This window comes from Chenopodium album, chromosome 10, assembly GCF_948465745.1.
Source record: "Chenopodium album chromosome 10, dcCheAlbu1.1, whole genome shotgun sequence".
Taxonomy (NCBI): Eukaryota; Viridiplantae; Streptophyta; class Magnoliopsida; order Caryophyllales; family Amaranthaceae; genus Chenopodium; species Chenopodium album.
The window spans coordinates 42224876-42248083 of NC_137843.1; the positions used below are offsets into that span (position 1 = coordinate 42224876).

Below are 23208 nucleotides of genomic sequence, written 5' to 3' on the forward strand. Positions count from 1 at the left end.
CCATTACAAAGGCTTTCATAGATAGGTACAAGTGCAACATATAAGTCGAAACTGACCACAGGGAGCTCGAAATGCTGAAACAGAAGGAAAACGAAGGGTTCACTTCCTTTTTCAATAAGTGGAGGGAAACTTCCGCTAAAATGGTTGAGGTCCCTATCGAAAAGGAATCTGTAAGGATGTTCATCTAGAACCTCTAAGAAAAGTATTCAAAGCACTTGAAATACCAAAGTAACTTTTCAAGGCCGTCTACAACATAGGTATCGATATTGAGGACAACCTTGCAAAACAAAAAGATGCTAACAATAACAACAACAGTGGCTGGAAAGGAAAAAAGAATGACAATCCTTCTTCTTCCAAAACCACCCACTCAAACAATGTTAACACCTTTGACTTAAATGAGGTCCTTGCCATGAATAATCAAGGGCAAAAGAAGCCAATTAGGAGAAAATTCACACCTATTGGCATGAGCTATGATACAACATTCGATCGCCTTCGTGCTAAAGGACTCATAACCCCTATTGGACCTATGGGCGATCCACCAATCGAAAGGAGGACGGCTAATTAGAACCCCAACGCGCACTGTAAGTATCACCAAGGCAGGGGCCATCCTACTGAAAATTGTTGGAAGTTGAAAGAAGCCGTTCAAGATTTGATTGACAGCAGCAAGCTTCCATTACCTCTTGCCAGTAAGAAGACAAGTATATATTAATAACTCTCCACTTTCAGACTCCTTGGCAATTTCTAATGAGGAAGACCATGTTGACCCATCACTCCTCATCTAACCAATTGAAGATACTCATGCTATTGAAGAAGAGGAGGAAACTTTCTTCGATGCCATGAGTGACTTTCCCCAAACCGAGGAACTCGCCTCTAAAGAAGAAGTATATATCCTCATGCATATAGTAAGGGAGTTAACGAAGCTACTCCACGATACCATTAGGCAAATAAAATCAGCTGAAAATAGGCACATCGTTGAAGAGATGATGCCCACTAGAACCACTGAAAGAAAGCCATTCACTTTCAATGTGGTTACACCTCCCAAAAGAAATGACAAGGTCTATACACCTATTAGGACCTCCTACGAAAAGATGTTCAAAATACTCTTCGAGAATGGAAAGATCAAACCTCTCGAGCCAAAACCATTTGAATCATTAAAAAGAACGGACATATTCTATTGTCCATACCATCAATCCGGAGGAAATACCATAAAACATTGTTTTAAATTCAAGGATCTCATCCAAGGATTCATCGACAGTAAAAGGCTTGTCCGAGCTAACCCAGAGAAGGATGTGAGTATTAATGGATTTTGGGAAAGTGATGATGAAGATGTCTACCTTAAAGATGTAGAGGAAACCCCACTCACCACAATTTATCCCGTCGATGACATTTGGGACGAGGAAGATTCATCCATAAATGTTCTCACAAGATCGGGAAGAATACAACCTACCATCATAAACCAACCTATCCCTACCACTCAACAAGTCCCAATACCACTTATAGAAGACAATGATATTGTCAAACAACTTAAGAAGACTAAGGTTGAGATGAACGTATGGAAGCTATTAGCCACATCCCACGAGTATAGGCTCGCAATAATGGACGCTTTGGCTAAAATAGGGATAAATTCAGAAACCACTCCCGAGGGATTAGCTAACTTTCTCACTAGTGATCTTCCTAGTCCCATCAACTTGATCACCTTTTCTAACAAGGACTTACCTCCTGAAGGTAACAAACATAACAAGGCCTTAAACCTCACAGTGATTTGCAAAAGGATGAACGTCCCAACGACTCTTGTAGATAATGGGTCGGCGATTAATGTTTGCCCACTCCGAATCGCAAGAATATTGGGAATAAAAGATGAATACTTGTCTCCATCAACACAAGGCATAAGAGCTTACGATAACACTCGTCGTCAACCTCTTGGGACTATCACCATGAACGTTACGGTAGGAGTCATTGAACATGCTACTACTTTTCAAGTGGTAGATATCAAAGCCTCATTCAACCTATTGTTGGACGCCCTTGGCTTCATGACCTTAAGGCCGTCCCTTCATCCCTCCATCAACAAGTCAAGGCTATAGCTGGAGGAATTCCGATCACGATCGATGCTTCCCCTATGAGAATCAAAGCGGTACGTAAACCGATCATAAATGTGGAGCATGATGAAAACGATGAAGATTTATGGGGCTTTAATGCTGAAGAGGTCTCTTTAATCGAGGGAGATGAAAAGACCCCTCTTCGCTACAACCTCCATTCAAATATGACAGTTGATGCTATTCTTTGGAGACAAGGACACTTTCCTAGAATGACTCTAGGAAAGAAGAAAGGAATAGCAAAGAAAATGGAATTACCTGGCCTCCCTAAGTTAGATACTTTTGGACTTGGTTTCGAACCAACTCAAGAGGATCTTAAGCGAGCTCGGAAAAAGTTTAATGCGCAGAGAAATGCTCGTACCCAGAAAAGAGCAATCCCAATGGATCACTACTTTATCACCCTAAATGGACAATTTATAAAAGAGGGGGAAGATTATCCATACCACGAATTCCCTAAACCCTTTGTCAAAAATGGAATAAGACAACCAGGGTTCGAAATATTTTTGGATTGCAACTTCTTAGATAAGGTCCCAACTCCTATCCACAAAGAACAAGCACCTCCATGCTTTGATTTCAATGTCATGGGTCTTCTCCTTGGCTACGAGAAAAATGAGACAAAGCGTGTCGATGACAACTCCGCGCTTATCCAAACGGTGTTGCAAAATGAAAACTTTGACCCCTCGAAACTCATCACTCCGACAGAAGGATTAGTTTAAGGATGGCGAAATACCGTGAAGGTTACTACACCAAGTGGAAGAAGAATCTCTATCACTACAGGACAAGGACCAATGTTCGATGAGTCTAAATCGACTGAGTCTGAATTTGAGTCTTCTGTTATCGAGTCCTCTAAGTCTCCTATAGTTGCATCTCCTTCTATTTCTCCTAGTTTAGAGCCTACTCCTAGGATAGTCAGTAGTTAATTCCCAACGGACATTTCTCTCTTTGATGTAATGGTTTTTTAATATAATAATATGTCTTCTTCCGCTTACTCCTCGTGTCATTCTCTTACCCAAGATGATGAGCATTGCTTTGTTAACAACGAAAATGATAAAGAAATAATTAAAGCAGTGGAAACACTTGAAATAAAACACCGATAATTGAGGATATCGAAACGGTTAATATCTCAAAAGATCCAACAACTAAAAGAGAAGTTAAAATTGGTTTGACTCTTAATAAAGAAGAAAGAACCGATTTAATTGATCTGTTAAAAGAATATATCGATGTTTTTGCCTGGTCATATGAAGATATGCCAGGAATAACCAGTAACTGGGGGTCTGTGGCTGACCGATATTGCACACCATCATTTAGCTATTGCAATTCTTTTCCTGATAGCGGGTCACATGTATAGAACGAACTGGGGCATTGGTCACGGTCTAAAAGATATTTTAGAGGCTCATAAAGGTCCATTTACAGGCCAGGGACATAAAGGCCTATATGAGATCTTAACAACGTCATGGCATGCTCAACTATCTCTTAACCTAGCTATGTTAGGCTCTTTAACCATCGTTGTAGCCCACCATATGTATTCGATGCCCTCCAACACGGCGAACAAACAAGAGAGGGGACATGGGATCTCCTCGACCATTCCGGAATGAGTGAGCTTTTGTATCAGTACTGAAGAATCCGGTTATCGACTCGGCCAATACTAAAACCAGACATGTCCTTGATCCTCCCAATATCGTCCTCCTCCATGTCGATAGGCATTTCAGGTTCCGGAGCGCTCACGTTTATAATAGACCCCGGGGGAATAAGGGTAGAGAAATTTCTCAACACACTATACCACTAATTCCAGGAATAAAACCTGTAAAACAAAAGTTACGTCGAATGAAACCCGACGTAGCTCTTAAGATAAAAGAAGAAGTTCAAAAACAAATAAGTGCAGATTTTATCAAAGTATCCAAATACCCCGAATGGGTTGCTAACGTGGTACCAGTTCCTAAAAAGATGGTAGGGTAAGAATGTGTGTCGACTATAGAGATCTAAATAAGGCAAGTCCAAAGGACGACTTCCCTTTACCACACATCGATATTCTGGTAGATAACATAGCCAATCACGCGCTTTTCTCATTCATGGATGGGTGCACAGGTTATAACTAGATCCTCATGGCCGAAGAAGATATGGAAAGGACTACCTTCACAACACCTTGGGGCACTTACTGTTACACAGTGATGCCATTCGGATTGAAAAACGCGGGTGCCACTTACCAAAGAGCAGCAACTGCCTTACTCCATGACATGATGCATAAAGAGGTTGAAGTATATGTGGACGATATGATTGTAAAATCAAAAGACCGTCCAGGACACCAAGTAGCCTTAAGAAAATTCTTCGAAATACTAAGGAAATATAACATGAGGCTAAACCCAGCTAAGTGTGCTTTCGGAGTCACCGTAGGAAAACTCTTAGGGTATGTCATTAGCTCTAGAGGAATAGAGATAGATCTAACCAAAATCAAGGCAATCATGTCAATGCGCTGCCCAAGACCGAGAAACAGATTTGAGGATTTATTGGCCGGTTGCAATACATAAGTATGTTCATATCTAAACTCACCACGATATGTGAACCAATATTCAAGAAACTAAAAAAGAACGTGACGGTAATATGGGACAAAGAATGTCAAAAATCCTTTGATAAGATCAAAGCCTATCTCGCTAATCCTCCCATGTTAGCACCCACACTTCCAGGAATCCTTCTTCTCCTATACTTAACGGTTACCAAAGAAACAATGGGAGTTATGCTCGCGCAAGAAGTAGAAGACAAGGAAAATGCCATTTACTATCTAAGTAAGAAGATGTTCAAGTATGAAGTAGCTACACACCTCTTGAAAAGTTGTGCCTTGCACTTATGTGGGCCACAACCAAGCTAAGACACTAAATGCTCGTCCATACAATATATGTAGTATCTCGAATGGATCCCATTAAGTACCTTTTTGAGAAATCCACACTCAACGGGCGAATATCTAGATGGATAGTCAACTAAGCCCAATTTGATGTAAGATTCATGCCTCAAAAAGCCATTAAAGGATCGGTGATTTTAGATTTCTTAGCAGAATTCCCGATCGAAGGCTCAACGCCAATGATGAAAATGACTTCCCGGATGAAGACTTAATGCTCACGAAAGAAGATACTTGGACATTATATTTCGGTGGAGCATCAAACCAGAAGGGATGTGGTGTAAGAGTCCTATTGGTATCACTTAAGGAAGAACACGTCCCAATCTCAATCAAGCTAGATTTTGACGTTACCAATAATGCAGCGTAATATGAAGCATGTGTTGTAGGCCTCCAAACTGCTTTGGCATTGGGAGTGAAGACACTTTGAATATTTGGAGATTCTTCCCTCGTTATTAACCAAATCTTCAAAAGTTGGAAAGTAAGAAGTGAAAGTTTGGCTCCTTTACCAAACATATTTGGAAACACTTGCCAATCAACTCGAGAAAGTAGAATACACCTACTTACCAAGAGAAGAGAATCAGTTTGCTGATGCCTTGGCAAGACTAGCTTCGATGGTTAGGATTCCTAAGAAAATTGAATAAATGCCTCTAACAATAGAGAAAAGACATAAACAAGCTTACATTTAAGCTATCGAAGATGAAGAAATAGTCCAAGAGGAGGAAGAGGAAGAACCTTGGTATACCGACATCCTCAATTATGTCACCAAAGGGGAACACCCACCTCATGCTGACAAAAGAGCTAAACGCGCTCTAAGACTTTTGGCTTCCCAATTCATGATCATAAATGATGAGTTGCACAAAAGGGTACCTAAAGGTAGAGCTCTCCAATGCGTAGGCAGAAAAGAAGCTCAAAGGGCAATAAAGATAATTCACGAAGGAGCATGTGGAACCCATATGAATGGAAAAATGCTAGTCCAAAAGATAATGCGACAAGGATATTATTGGACTACCATGAATAGGGACTGTCATAAATATATGAAAAGATGCCCTAAATGCCAAATATACGCTAACTTACAACATGTTCCACCATCCCTCCTTTATACCTATACATCTCCATGGCCATTCTCAACATGGGGAATAGATATCACTGGAAAAATAACCCCTCTTGGGACAGAAGGCCATGAATACATCCTCGTTGCAATAGACTACTTTACAAAATGGCTTGAAGCAGCCTCATATGCAAAACTCACGGCAAAACATGTAGCACTCTTTATCGAAAGAAATATCATGTGTCGATATGGAGTCCCACATGAGATGATAGGTGACAATGGAATTCACTTTCAAGCAGAATGCGAAGAATTTCTTTAAAAGTATGACATTCAACATTATCACTCTTCTCCATACAGACCTCAAGCAAGTGGTGCACTAGAAGCAACTAATAAAAACTTAAAAGTTATAATTGAAAAGATGACTGAAAACTACAAGGATTGGCCTGACAAACTCCATTTCGCTCTTTGGGGTTATCGCACGTCAATCCGTTCATCTACAGGAAATACGCCATTTTCCCTATTCTATAGAATGGATGCCGTGTAACCTATAGAATTGGAAATACCTTCCTTAGTGCATTGGGTGATGATGATGATGATATGTTGTATCAATATTATATGTTGCTTATTTTTATTGTTATTTCTTGATCATGCCCTCTCTTGCAGGTTTAAAGGGAATTTGTATTTGAAATCACGCTTAATAAGATAATTAATAATTTTATTTAGGTTAATATGATTTTAATTCAAGTGATTGCTAATAATAGATTTGTTTGTGCATTAATTGTCAACCAACATAGATTAAACATGTTTAGGATTTATATATTGATTGTATGTTGATTGAAAAACGCACATGAATATGAGATGAACAAAGTAGAGGCATATTTAAGGCAGGTTCAATCTCTTTTAGGTTGGATTTGTACCTTTATCCCCGAATATACAGTCATGGTTCAGGACCACTATGGACTTAGTGATCACTGTGATCGTGAATGGTTTACAAGTTCCTAAAACTTGTTTGCGACTCTTTTGCTCTAGCTTCTTTCCCTTCGGACGCCATCATGCTTGAATGCATGATCATAGTGGGGCTCAAGTTTGGGATGCTTGAAATTTCCCTACACAGTCGAAAATGGAAAGTGGAGCAAGTATTAAAAAATGGAGAGAGTATAAGAGTTTGTGTATGTGTTTTGAGTATCTTGCAAATAATCGACAAAGTTGCACCTTGTACACACGTTATTTGATGTACTTAAAATAATTGTCAGGGGAATAAAATTTGCTCAAAATTGCTCCATTTTCAAGGTGTATCTTTAATGGAAAAAATGAAGATAAAATATATTATTCATTATGATTTATAATGTGTTAAATATTCATCTAAAATGAACTATATGTTCACTTTATTTTTATCAAATGATTGCCCTAGAAGTAGCACGATAAGGCCTATCCAAAATGATGGGAATTCTCTCATCTTCATCCATTTCTAACAAATAGAAGTCAATGGGAAAGGTGAACTTGTCAACTCTAAAAGGGATGTCTTCCACTTTCCCTATGGGCAACTTGATAGAACGATCCGCAAGTTGGAGGGTGATGTTTGTTGGAGAAAGCTAAGGTTGCCTACACCTAGCTTTTGGTAAACCGAAAAAGACATAAGACTTACACTTGCAACCAAATCACACAAGGTATTCCCAGATTACCCCAAGTTAGACTCACCACTAGTTGAGTCAACTCTTCTCCACTGATTCACCACCAATTGTATCTCAGCCTGCTTCATTAGTGCATCTTATTTCTATAGCCTCATCATCGACTTCACTACTGGTGGCAATAATATGACATCAAGATAACAAAGCACCACAGTACGATGATTGAAAACATTAGCCACCAAGGATCGAAGAAAATAATCTATTGGAGGTTAATCTAGAAAATTCTAGATGTGCAATAAAAAATCTTGAATACAGTAGCAAACTCAAGTGATGTTGTATCTAGAAATATCTTGTAAAATATCAAAAATATGTGAGGTAGAAATATCTAGAAATATGTAATATTAGACAAGTGTAGAAAAATTTAGAGAATAGTAAACAACAATTATAAAATTGTAAAATTTAGGATGAAATTTATGAAATTATAAAATTATTGTATGACATTCGGGTCCATTAAACTTCCATGTGTGCCCAATTCTATCATGGTATCAGAGCGGGAACGTGATTACAAAGAGTTTGAAGACCGAAGGCCCAAGCTATGAAAGATCTCAAAATCGACATTGAAGAGGATGTTGATCAAGAGTAAAGCAAAGGTATGAGATTGTGAAGATTTTTGGAGAAATATCAAAATAGAAAATTTAAGTTGAAGGAACATTTGACTGAAAAACCAAGATTAAACTACATCTTAATAAGTTATTAGAGTTTTCTAATGACAAGAGCATTATCGGAGATGGTAGTACCAACCAAGCAAAATTGTTGGTAACATGTGTACCAACGAGAAAGTTACAATTACGAGGAGCAAGTTGGTAACACGGGTACCAACACAAAACATTAAAGATCAACAAGATTTGATGAAGAAATAAAATTGAAATAGTTGATAACATGAGTACCAACACTAAACATCAACAATATAGGTAGAAACTGAAGCAAGTCAAGAAAAGGTTGGCAACATGGGCAAATGCGGAAAATCAAATTTGAAACCCTTCAATGAAAATTTTCAATATTAAGGGGAGGTTTAGAGATTAATCTAGAAAAATTTAGATGTATGTGCAATGAAAAATCTTAAATGGACAAGAAAAATCAACTGATATTGTATCTAAAAAGATCTTGCAAAATATCAAAGATATGTGATGTAGATTTATCTAGAAACATGTAATGAGGGAGAGGGATAGCTCAAGTGGTTAGAGCTTCCCTTCCGATTCCAGGAGATCCTGAAATCGATTCTCACCCCCGTCCTTTGTGGCTCTCTAAACACCAAAAAAAAAAAAAAAAAAAAAAAAACTAGAAACATCTAATATTAGACAAGTGTAGAAAAATAGGTGAGGTAATCAAGAGACAACTAATTGTTGATAGAAACTAAGGGTTCTATCTTTGTGCAATTTATGATGAAATTTATGAAATTTTAAAATTATTGTATGACATTCGGGTCCATTAAACTTACGCGTGTCCCAATTTCTATCGGAATCAGCAAAGCTATTCGAGAATCCGATCTGCAACCGATATAAATACTATGTATTTAGATATCCAATCTAAGTTTTCAGAAAAAGAGGATATCAAATGCGGATTTGGATATTGACTTTCAAATTTTATGATATCCAATACCCGAAATATAAAGACTGAAATAGTAAAATATAAATAAAATATATTGTAAATATAAAACTAACCATGTATTATTAACTTTATTATATTATTCTTAATTTTTTTATGTTAATTTTTATTGCAAAAGACTATTATGTTGTTAAAATATGTTGTACAACGTAGCAATAAAAAAGCGATAAAATTAGTAAAATTTAGAAAATAATCATAATCAATTTTAATTAATATTGGATAATGCATTTGGATATCTGAAATTTTCGGATCGAATTTGGATGAGTTTTTGATATCCAATTCGTGAACAGGCCTATCGATAACCTCACCTTCTTCGTTCAACGGAGTAAGGCTTGGAGAATGTTGTGAAGGGTATCTTGTGCGGTGGCAGAGATGCAGTGGTGGTAATGGAGGAAGAAGACAAAGATCGGAAGCTAGGGTAAGCGGCGGTCCAGCTATCTGCACTAGGGTGAAGCTTAGAAATTGCGATCATAGAGTACTCCCTAGGCTCCAATTCCTACCAATAGAGCTAGACATTCAACATGGAATTCATCAATGCCTCATTTATATGACAGTTATAACATTATTATGTCATTAGTTTGGAGCAACGATCACACCGGTGCAGACTTCCCCATATTTATAAAGTAGTAATCTAGCACATATACTTCATATTTACTCATCTTATTCCACAAGCAGAAAACACTACAACTGTCATCTTTCAGCATTATCCATATTCCATAAGGCAGAAAATACTACAAATGCCCTTCTTATTTGTTGTTCTTTGTTTTCTACTAGTATGATTAAATCTGTACGAGATAAAATCTTAACATTCTGCGATAGTTGACTACAACAAGCTGGTACATTTTCAACATTCACCATACCGCTTCTTTCAGGAGAATTGCAGTAGCAGTCCTGATACAAGTGGCCTAAACTGCAAATAAAAAAAAGTTGGAGATGACAGTTCAGTTAGTAAAGAACTGGGAATTAATAGTCACAACCTATTTTTGGATAGTAATGGTTTCAAATTATATACTAGAATATAATTTGAAACCATTAGTCACAAAACCTATTTTAGGATAGTCTGAGAAAGCTGTCACCTTCCCTGATATAGTAATGGTTTCAAATTATATACTAGAATATAGCCAGCTAAACTAAAAATGATCAGGATAAGATTAATATGATCTAAAAGGGTCCTTCTGTGAAAACACATCATATCCTGATCCATGTTTGCCTGTTGGGTATGGGTATTGTGATAAGTCTGATAACTAATGTTGGAGGTGAAATTGATTAATATAAAAGAGAAGATGCATAGCCTTAAAGTGCTAGTTGAATGTATTACAACATTAAAAGTCAGATTTATATACATAATTAAAACAAACAGTAGGATTAAGAAACAGAAAGTCAGATTGAAGCTAATGCATTGGAGATAATGCAGATGGAAAGCACAAGTCTTAATGAACAAAATGTTGAATCAAAATAACAGAGCATTAGAAATGAAGATTTAACAAGAATTTAAATTCATTTCAAGTATACTTCCTTAGTTCCTTGGCCTTTACTCCTCTGTGGTACCCAAGACTTGCAATTGAATCCCATCTACTTCCTTGGCCTTTGTGCTCTTTCAACTTTTAACACCAAAAAACAAACAATATACTCCGTGCATATATATTTTTTATTTGTTGATATTAACTAATCTAACAGTAATTTACGCTTTCATTTTTACATGTATCCTAAAAAGGAAATGAGGTCGTATTAGGTGCATGAGTATCAATTTTCTCACAAAGGATGATAATCTCTCAATTCCATTTGGTCATCATTCGGATTCTGACATATATATTTGGGTGGTTATTCACTGCTAAAGCCACTATCCTAGTTGCATAAGTTGAGCATTTGAACCTTTCAACAAGCTGAGAAGTTTAACAACGTTTCCTGGGACACACATTAGCACATTAGTTACACTTCCATACAACCAAATGACAAATTCACTTTTATATTGGCCAGTCATTGCTAGTGTGGTGACTAAGTTTGTCCCATGCCTTTCCCCTGATACACAACTTGATGACCTAACTCCAAAACATCATATCCCAACAACAAATCCATAACTAATGTCCTATATTTTAAGCAGTACACCATTCCGCCATCCTCTTTGAGTTGAACTCAAAGTATAATTGATACTAACATAACTACTTTTGGAGGAATAACTCAATGGCTTTGCAAAAAGATCATAGATTCGTACCACCTCCAACTGAATAAGAAATACAAACATAATTGACTTGCCACTCTCTACTTCCAAAGTTGAACCTATATTCCAATTTATCCTTCAAATTGAGCAGCGGGGGAGGTCGGGGTTCACTTTCTGGATCTGCAATTCGTTTCTTCAACTCTAAATTTAATGGGTTTCTAGCAAATTCTCCACATCTATATTCGACCCCTTCATACATTAGAGTAGAAGGTTACATCATTGCTGTTGAATCTTGACCTTCGTTCAAAACTTGTTATTTCTGTTCTTTCTATATTAGATCCCCCCCCCCCCCCCTACCCCCCCCAAAAAAAAAATTAAATAAATAAATAAATCAATTAATAAAAAAAAACAAATAAAAAAAGCCACCCAACTTTCCTCAAGGATACTCCTTTAACTAATTTTTTGCACAACACTATTAATTTGAGGAATTGAAAATAATCACACCATCTTATAGTACCAGAAGTTTGAGGCCACACGCTTTGTTATCGATTAGTAAATTAGTAGTGCTAGAATCAAATTCAGTTAGATTTACGAAGGTTTCTGACAGAAATTCTTCATCTTAGGCTCCATGTATGAATATTCTCTTCATTCAAGTATATTTTACTGATATGAAGATCAATCAACTAACCTAGGATTTGGCGTTATCTGGGGCATCTGGTTGTTTTCCTGGCTCAGCACTCTGAAACGCTGGTAGTTCAGAATAAGCACCATTTAACTTCTCTAATAATGGGAACTCGGCCTGAGAACATTCCAAGAAAATAGATAGTTAGGACTTTACAGGAAATTAATAAGTACCATTATATAAATCAATGGCAATCCTTAGTACACAAAAAAAGAACACTTTTACTATGAAACATGAACAAAATAATATGAAGTTGAAAAAAGCTAATAATACCATGTTTATGTTGAATCTCTTAACTGCTCCTGCAATTTGGGGAGCTAGGAACAAGTCCGCCTGCATATAGTCAAATAATCTGCATTACATTACTGAAACGACCATAGGTGATAGGTCCATGCGTCCATCAAATATCAGACCTTCATCTACCATAAACTAACCGTCTCACTCGAGAAGCAGGGGCCTTGATGTATAAAATTAAGCGCTATCCTCAACCCACCCCCCCCCCACAAAAAAAAAAAAAAAAAAAAGGAGAATAGGATAAATGCTCAACAATAGAAATGTTATCAGATTGCAATTCTATTTTATAACTGAATGCTAGCAGGAGAGACCGAGAGACAAACCAAGGCAACTTCATCCCCAGTAGCATATTTGCCAGTGTGTTCAGCTAATAGCTTCTCCAATGCTGAAGTTAAAAGCAAAATGGAAAACAATTAAGGATCAAACCGATATCATTGCCACATGAAACTCAAAATTTTGTCACAGCATGCATTGACTGGTGAAAGTTTGCACATAGTTGACAACATTTTTTGTCAATTCGAAAGATGTACACCAACTTCTTCAACCATTCTTTGGACATGAGGTAAAATACATAATGAAAAGTAAACAGATCAAAGCCAAGCTGAATTTAGGGCAAAACAATCATTTATAAACATGCCCATTCCCAACTCATCTATACTAGCTCCTCGGTAAGTGAAAACAAAAAGTAGAGTAACAGTGGCAGTTGTAAGATTAGAAATTTAATTATACGAAGTAATTCCCATTTGCTTGGACAACCAATAACTGGATAACTATCTTAATTTAGTAAATTGTGGCCAAATTAAGTTAATAGGCCTCTTTGGATTTTAGAATAAATTTCTGGCAAGAGAGCAAGTTAAATAGTGTCTTAGGTATTTTAGTAGTCATTATCATACCTTGGTACTCCTTTCCACTCTTACATAAACATGTGGGTGAGCCCATATTATTTCCGATCTGCTTTATTTACAAGTTCTTTTCATTTCAGTCTATTATAATAGAAGTGAGAATCAAGCTAGATCCTTGGTCGTCCATGCCAAATAGGCATTGTTCTCATAATCACAAGTTCACAACTAACACTGGTCTCACAGAAGTTAGACAACACAATGGCTTTGCAACTCTATAGTGGTTAGAGGTGAATTTGTGATTTGTACTTTGACAAATTATCTACTCTTACTGCTTTATTTCATTGTTTGTGTCAGCATTCAAGCATATATAGTTCCCAGCAACTTCTGGGCCATGACACAGTATCATGTATATAGCAGATATATATATCTTCAGACTACAACATATCTGAAAAAGGGCATGATTCAAATGAGAACAGTGGTTCTTGATATAAGCAAGCCTGATGCAATTATATCATGCAAGAATATTGAATCTTAGAGCAGAAGGGAAAATAATCTAATAAAAAAGAACAAAGCAACACCACAGTTCTTGAGAATGGCTCTTTTCAAACAAAAAAAACTTCTGTAAGAGTAGCAAGTAAAGGCTAACCAGCAAAGCCTTTTTTGATATGATGTTGCACCCAAGAAAGCCTTTCATCAGAACCAAGTTTTTCTTCAATATACTTCTGCATTCAGAGAAAATGCATCATATTTGCTTATCTACAATGTAAGAAGAAAAAAATGGTACGGTAAAGAACAGAAAAATATAGCAAATAATGGAAAACACATTAGTACTAACCGCTACAGCTAAGTTCTGGAAAGGTTGTATGTTTGAAGCCACAATATTTGCAGCCTAGAAAACAGAGAGACAAAAGTTAGATGGGATTTTAAAATAAGTACTCTTACCATAAAACATCACATTATTTAACCTTTTCAGCAACACATTTTGGCCCCCTAACTTGCAAACAGGGGTGGGTGAAGATAAGAAATGTTTGCACGTCAACAAAAGCCTGGACTACTAGGCCAGCCATTTCACATGGATACATCCTTCACCCAGCCTGTATCCGGCCTTACTCTATTATTATACACTTACACTCCCTTCTTTTCATAAAGAATTGCATAATTTTCTATTTTGGATGTCCAAAATTAATTTGAACATTGCTTTTCATGTTACTCTCTCTACCCACTTTCTCTTAATCTTGATTTCCGTACAAAAAGGAACCAGGTTTACTGAATTCCACACTAACAGAAGAAGGATTATTTTAGATGAAAAGGTGAAATTTTCATGTGCACATAGCCGACATAGGTATAGTAGCAGAATGCTCCTAAAAAGCCTACAAAAGTCGGAAATATTGAATTTAATTGCAACGTCACAATAGTTAACAAGAAAACTATCAGCAATTGATGACAAGGTTATTGCTAATTTAACTTTTGGCGTATAGACACATAAAAGAACAGAGACAAAAAAAGAAATGTTTAAAAATAAATATATATAAATAAATACAACAAATACATAAACACATAAAGAGATACTTGATAATCAACGATTTTATAATTTATCTGGGGAGATGCAGCCTGCATATTTTATAATATAGAAAGACAAAAGATATACACTACATAAACTAGCACAAGATTGAAAAAGTAATGAAACAAAGAACCGTGGAGAGAGGGAGGGAGAGAGAGAGAGAGAGAGAGAGAGTGACAGCGACAATAATGACATTCAAATGATTATGACATTTGTTTATAATGAAAACTGTTAGAAAAACTAGCAAGTGCAACCAGTATATACCCAATTGATGTTTGCCTCAACACAAGACTACAAGAGAGTGAATTAATTTCTATCAGACCATACTAACATAGTAACAGCTTATACATGACACAAAATATGCAATCAAATTACCAAGTTTAGTGAAAAAACATATGCTACACCTGGTAATTGATGGCTCTTTTCTGAAGATTCCAGGGCAACAATGGATGCTGTGGGTACTTCTCTTCTAGATACTGCGTATTGAATTATGAAGCTTCTTTAGTAAATACTTTAAAATGCTAGAATAAGAGCTACAAACTCTCATCTTGAATAATATGACAGCGTATACTGACCATTATGATAGCAAATGAATCTGCAGTCACAATATCCTCATCCACCAACACCGGCACATAACCAAGAGGATTCAATTTTTGAAACTCTAACAATAAAAAAAATAAAAAATAAATAAAAAATAAAAAAAAATAAAAAGTGAAAAGGAATCATTGCACCCACAATGCATTGTTGACACTAAGAAAAAGCACTATCAATTCTATATATAATTGAAAAATAAAAATATAAAAATAAAGAGTTAACTAGTGTGCAATCTGTGCATTACCCTAAGGCCGGAAAAGTTAAATGCATGTCTCTCACAGCTTCTATATCTCAATTATATAAGGGAAGGGGTGAGGGATGAGTAAAAGGTTGGTGCCAATTTATGAACTACCCATAATGCCCCTTCTTCTCTAATATAAAATTAAAAATTAATGTATAAAAACAATTATGATTGCAAATATTGATTTTCAGAAATCATCACAAAATTTATTTAACCTTAGCAGAGATAGCTAGCAATAATTGAAAGAGACAATGTTACATATATTGGTTGCCTTAAATGAAGATAAATATTCCGGTTCCATATCTACTAACCTAAAGGGTAAGGGCATTACTAACATCTTGCCATGTACATAATAGAATTCCTTATAAGGAAAATGAAGTTATCTCCATACAATATTTGGAGAAAAAAAAAAAAATGTCATTAGTTATTATAGAGTTTGGGGTGACAGCCTTGTTATAAGGTCCCTAACCCTAAAAAACCTAATTTAGGTCAGCTTCGAAAAGTAATTTTGTGGGATATGTGAAAATTTGAAAGGCTTATAGGCTTTTTGGTTTTGGACTCAAATGTTAAGGAATATGAGACTCATTTTTCAAATAAAATTATAATGTGATTCCAAAAGTGTTGATGAGTCATTGCAAACATCATGAATAGAATTAAATTCTAATCCTATTCATATGAATGCAAGGACAATTCCAAATGTTTCTAGGATTTATATAAGAAGGGTAAGAGCTAAAAAAGTGATGAATTTGGAGTAGGATTTCATCAAACCCCAGGATATAGTGGAGGGATACAAAGAAGTTAATACCAATAAAATTCTTATGATTCTCAATGTGGAAGTTGAGAATGATGAACCAAAGACATGCAGCATTTAAAAGGAAGCAATAAATGATAAGATAAGAGTCTTTAATGACTAATATGAATGGGACTTATCAAATTTGCCTCCTAGTTCCAAAGGTGAAAAGAATGTTAATGATTATTCAATACAAATTTTCAGACAAGGCTCTACACAAAGAGATAGAGTATTATAATGCACATACTCATAGCTAGAATTGGATACATTAGGTATTGTTAGTTTTAACTTATTTATTTGGTTTGCATGCTCATCAAATGAATGTAAAAACAATAATTTTAAATGGGGATTTGGATGAAGAGGTGTACATGAAGCAGCCATAAGGGTTCGTAAGCAGAAATGTTGTAAATTACTCAATTGAAACAGGCTCCAAAGCAATGTTATGAGAAATTTGACTATGTAATTTTTTTCTTATAGTCTCATGGTTATATGCATAACTTTGGACAAATTATATATTCTACATTTACAAAGGGTTTTGATATCATTTTATGTCTTTATGTTGATGATATATTGAATTTTGGTACAAACATGAGAGGCATAAATACAACCAAGCATAATTTAAGTTCTTGCTTTAAAATGCATGACTTAATGAGGTGGATATGATTTTGGGTATCAAAGTTAGAAGACAAGGTGGAGGGAGCAACCTCCTCCCTTTACTGTGGTGAGCGTGGATGCAAATACCACCTTGTGTTGTGCCTCCTTTTTCTTATCCAACTCAACCATGGGGTAAGCAATTTGGGCAAACCAAGCAACCTAGCATGTTCAGCTAAGGATCACAACAAAAGTAATAGCACAAGCAAAAACAGACACGTAACTCTGTTCACACCAACTAACATCGAATCATCAAGCTTCTTCTTACTTACATTACCATCTCCAATCTCAAGCTTCTTCTTACTTACACTACCATCTCCAATCTCAAGCTTCTTCTTACTAACTTACTTAAACTACCATCTCCAATCTCAAGCTTCTTCTTACTCTCGCATGCCACAAATCAAAACACCACTAATCCGACTCCTTTGGCCCATACTCCAACCACCCTCCTCTAGCCCACTTGCCACCCTCTCCTACACCTACAATACCTCCTCTGTACAATACCTCCTCCATCAGAATTAAAACACCACTAATCCGACTCCTTTGGCCCATACTCCAACCACCCTCCTTCTCTAGCCCACTTGCCACCCTCTCCTACGCCTTCTACTCCACACATTGACAAACAACAGCCCACATGACATTACATTTACATCCCATCCCACCAAATTACAAACCAACATCCGATAACCCAATCCAATATAGTATATAATATATAGTATATATAAGCCCGATCCAAAGTATAAAACAAATGAAGCTCATAATACCACACTTACAAAACCTCCTACCCTGTGTAACCCGTTAACTGCCTTTCATGACCTGAATTGAAAATTAAGTATAGATGATAAATTTAATGCTCTACTTAAAAATAAGACATGGGATTTAGTGCCCTCATCCACCGGATGTTAACATCAATCTCTTTGTGTGTGTTTACTCGTAATGAAAAATCAGATGGTTATTTTGAAAGGCATAAAGCCTATCTTATAGTTGATGGTAAAACGCAATAGGTTGGCATTAATTGTGGAGAAACATTTAGTCAAGTGGTTAAACTAGTAACCTTTGGACAATATCTCCATTGTGAAAAAAAACAGGCAAATTAATTAGTTCAATGTCAAGAACATGTTTCTAAATGGTGAGTTGAAAAAGACGGTAAATATGTACTGACTTATGGGCTTCGAGATTCGGACATCCGCATAATGTCTATTAACTCAAAAGTCTTTGTATGGACTTAAACAAGCCCCTAGGGCAAGGTACAAGAAGTTTGTTGATTTTGTTTCCATCATCAGTTTCACTAAAAGAAATCAAACAATTCTTTATTATTTAGAGGAATAGGTGTGATATGGCATTTATATTGTTGTATGTTGATGATATTATATTGACTGCTTCCTCTAATACTTTGCTAAAATATATCATGGCTAGTCTTACCTTTGAGTCTGCAATGAAGGAATTGGATCCTTTGAATATTTTTTGGGCATTATTGAAACACGACACAAATGTGGCTTATTTCTGTCACAACAATAATATCTTGAAGATTTATGGTATCCTACAACCAAACTTTACTCCGATTGACACTAAACCGAAGGTCAGTACAAAAATAGGTAGTGTAATCTTGTCAATGTTGTACAATATATCTTTGTTGCGAGGTATGATATGTTGTCCAACAAGTTTGTCTACATATTCATGATCCTTGAGATGGGCATATGAATGCTCCAAAGCGCATCATAAGCTATGAGCTTATGATTAGGGCACTTTAGATCTTGATTTACATATGTATCCTTCGAATCTTGTGATTGGAAGGATTTCCTATTAAACGATCAACATTGGGTTATAGTGTGTTTTTGGGTGACAATCTGATCTCATGGTCATCCAAACACCAACGTATGCTATCTCATTCTAGTGCATAGGCGATAGGCCAAATAAAGGGAAGTAACAAATGTTGTTTGAGAGTGTGCAATCTACTATTAGAGCTACATTATCTGGTTAGTAAAGCTAAGTTGGTTTATTCCAATGATGTAAACGTCATTTAACTTCCATGAACCCCGTTCAACACCATTACACAAAGCACATTGAAATGGATATTAACTTGGAAACATTGACAAGAATAATCCCAACTTTGCCTCATTCACCCAAATAATCCCAACTTTCGATTATTTTTTAATAATCCGAACTTTAATATGAATTTATTTCCAATAGTCCTAACCGGTCATCTAACTTGTTATAACAAATTACCTGACATGACACGTGTCGGCACCTTATTGGTTAAAAAAAAAATTAAGTTTTTTAAAGAAAAAAAAAATATTATAATAATTAGTTAAAAAAACCACCTCCACTAACCAAACCACCTTCCTAGTTCCCACCACCCACCACACTAGCCGGACCCCTGCCCCCTTACACCGGCCGATCCCAGACCCCTCTCCCACCGCGCCGCCCGCCAACCCCCTCCTCCACAAATTTCCAGTCCCGATCCCGGCCCGTTTCCCTTCCCCCGTCCCGCCGATTCCGCCCCCATCCCCTTCCCCATCCCGATTTCGGCCTCCCTTCCCTTCCCTTTTTCCAATTCCGCCCTCAGTGCTCTCACTATCACCGCCCTAAAAACACGAGTTTGGGTGGTTATGGGTGGGATTTCGGGTTCCGGTGGTTGTAATGGGGTTTCAAGTTTGGTGGTTGTAAGGTGGAAGCTTTCGAGTCAGGTTGGTTGTGGTAGGGGTGATGTTTTGGTTACGGTGGTTGTAGTAAGGGATGGGTGTGGGGCTGGTGGCTCACGGGAGATAGGGCTGTGGAGGTGGCTGGGTTGGTGTTGATGGTGGGTGCAATTTTAATTTGGTTTTTTTTTCTTTTTTAATTATTTTAAAAGTAATTATTTTAAAAATAGTTAGTTTTAAATTAGTTATTAATTAAGTGTTTTTTCAATGGGAAATTAATAAGTATTTTTTCTTAATATCACGTGGTGACACGTGTAAATTAAATTTTTCTTAAAAAAATTTTCCTACTTAACAAGTTAGCGGTCACTTAGGACCATTGGAAACAAATTCAAATTAAAGTTCGAAAGTTGGGATTATTTTGGGCGAATGAGACAAAGTTGGGATTATTCTAGTCAATTTTTCTTATTAACTTTGCCAGGAATAACTATTTAATCATTATCTATGTCACGTCAAATGTTCTATGGATATAAATTATTTAACATTTCCAACACTTTTTATCTTTTTTTATTTTATTTTTTATTCTGCTATCTTTTTACCATTAATAGGTATTCGGATTTACCCGATTTTGTTCTCTCACTATTAGTTGAAAAAATAGAAGCTATTTTATCTAATTATTTATATAGATAGATTTCCTTTCATTTAATGAAATGAAACAAGCACATGCCAAACATGGGGTTGTCTCTTCTTTTATTTGATGATTTTTGGAATAGTAAAGGGCGTGTTCGGCGCTAGCGTTTGTATATCTTTTAGGTAGCTTCTAGTGAGTAGCTTTTAGTAGTTTAACTCTACTTAACAAAAAATGTGAGTGTTTGGCAAATTGGTGGTTGTGGTAGCTTTTAGTGGTAGAGTTACCTTTTATGAAAAGTTAAAAATACTAGCTTTTGAAATTAGAGGTAACTTTTGAGGTATCTGTTGAAAATTTAATCTATAGTTTTAAAAATAAAATATTGATTTTTATATGTAAAATCTAGTCAACCGCTAAGAGCTTGTTGACAGCTAAAAGTTACCTATAGAGCTAACCGCTACCTTCACAGCTATATTTTACCGAACACGGCCAGTGCTCCTCTTGTTACAAGCTTACAATCACGGGAGATTACTGAATTCTTTTAATCTAGCTTTATGTTAAATAGCCGATTGGTAGCTTAACTATTAGTATTGAAATCACTACTTAGTTTTATACATATATAAATAATTCAAGTAAAAATCATCACGAAATTATATTCTTTCAGTATTTTCTTTTGTTTCCATCATTGTAATTTCTAACACGCATATCGTGCACCACGAGCTCGTTCATATTCAAAATAACAAAACATACCCAAAACAAAAGAAACACTTTGAATCTCACCGTCACTAAATTGATCTCCTTTTAGCAAATTCACAGTTTTGTACTCATAATCCAACCCTGCACCAAAATAAAAAACGTAAATATAATTAGTCCATAATTTTGCAGAATCAGAATACCAAAATTATTCAAAGAAAATTACAAATACAAATTAATTGCAATAAAAAACATAGAAAAAAGAGAGAAACCTTTCAAATTGAGAGCAATACGGACACGCCAGGCGCAAGAACTCATCCAATAGGAGTAGAGCTTCAACTTTGGTTTTTCTCTTTCATCTGAATTCGCCTATTTGTTCATCAAATTCATTTAATAACGGCAAAGTTTCAAAAAAAAAATATTAAAATTAGGCAGGAAATTTGAAATTTAATACTAATGAATTTACGATTGTATAATTTTCGAACATTAGATCAAAATTTGAAGTGAGAGAAAAGGATCTACCATGATCACTTGAACAGGGATGGAGAGTTAGGAGACTGGGAGAAAGAGTATGTAACCGATTACTGATATACGAGATTGAGTTGCTATCACTACCTCTTTTTTTAAATATTTGTTCCACTTTTCTTTTTCGACTGTTTTTAAATACTTATTTTATTTCCTTATTTAGAAAGTTTTTATATTACTTAATTCATTTCTCTCGTCTAGTGACTCAACATAAATCATATTTTATTAATTTCATATTCTCTCTCCTCCAAATCTCTACATTTCTTTTGTTTTTTATAATATTTTATTCTTCCACATACCCCATTACCTTCATATTTTATTACTTTTTCAAATTTCTCCTAAAATTTCGCACATGGAAAAATGAAGCAAGTATTTAAAAACGGAGGGAATACCTATTATAACCTCAACATTTGTATTCAATGACTATACGTCTATACAACATTTGTATAGTTTAGTCTTTTTATGTTTTAAAACATCATGACTTCATGGTTCACGAGTCATGACTAGATTAATGTAATCTTGTTGTAATTTAGGCAATTTTAATGGTACAACATACTCCCACCCTATTTGTAATCTCTCTATAAATTCACTAACCCTTGTATAAATTTTGTTCAGTTGATTCAAATGAGCAAATTTAATTTAACACAAAGCAATTTGCTCCTAATGCATATTTACCAAATTACTAGTGATTGACCGTTGTTAATTAGGTATTACATACTATCAGTTGTATACTTGTATGCAATGGGGCGTGAGCTGATTGGTTTTACAATCACTTTATTTTTTAAATGTTTAATGTTGACTAATAATAAATTTTGTATATTTTTTCTTTATTTGTAATTTACAACAAATGCAGGTATTGTTTTACCTAAATGCTAGATAATATAATTTACAACAAATTTTATAATTTTACCCTTCTTTTCTCTAGTCAAAATAAAAAATAAAAAATTACCCTGCTGCTACCTTTCAGTCTTTCACCTTAATAACTATTTAATCTCCCATAACTCATTCCATATAATTTAACTTGTAAATCATATCTCATAAGTTTTAATGTTTAAGCATTGGATGATTCTACAATGGTCATTCTCAAAATAACTATCACTATACTTAATTCTTGTTGGTTGATTTTTTTATTTATTTTTATGCTTGGTCAAACTTCTGTTTTAAATTTTTTTTTCCTTTTTAATTAATTTTTTTTTATTTTCGAAAATCATTTTCTATTTTTTGAAAAACTAATTTTTTTTTTTTAATTGTAATATTATGTTATTAAAATCAGTTTCTAATAAAATCAAATAAAACGGTTATATTAAGATAATTACAATCATTTATTGTTCTTCAATATTTTTCAATGTTCTCCATCAATGGATGAAAATAACCACCACCATCATAATCTTTGTCCTATAATACACTCGCACATCAATGAAGATTGAAAGTATGTCTCGATCTACATATAATATGTGAAATTTGAATTCATTCGAAATCAATATCTATGCGAATCTGGGTTTGCATTAAATCCTAAATCAATATAGGTTAATTGGACATTTACAATCAAGGGATGTCAAATTGGCCAATATATGAAGAAGAAGAAGAAA

General features: G+C 35.4%; 1 protein-coding gene across 1 annotated transcript; it reads right to left on the reverse strand.

Annotated features, from left to right (window-relative positions):
* Window positions 1–9963: 9963 nt before the first annotated feature.
* LOC145563945 (glutathione S-transferase 2-like) lies at window positions 9964–21740 on the reverse strand. Its single transcript, XM_081624328.1, has 11 exons — window positions 21617–21740; window positions 21367–21463; window positions 21182–21238; window positions 15437–15522; window positions 15266–15337; window positions 14136–14189; window positions 13947–14022; window positions 12782–12843; window positions 12438–12497; window positions 12171–12281; window positions 9964–10234 (listed from the first exon to the last, which is right to left on the reverse strand). Exons 1-10 carry the CDS (start codon window positions 21617–21619, stop codon window positions 12171–12173), a joined length of 678 nt encoding a protein of 225 aa, XP_081480454.1. The 5' UTR covers window positions 21620–21740; the 3' UTR covers window positions 9964–10234.
* Between the last annotated feature and the right edge of the window lie 1468 nt (window positions 21741–23208).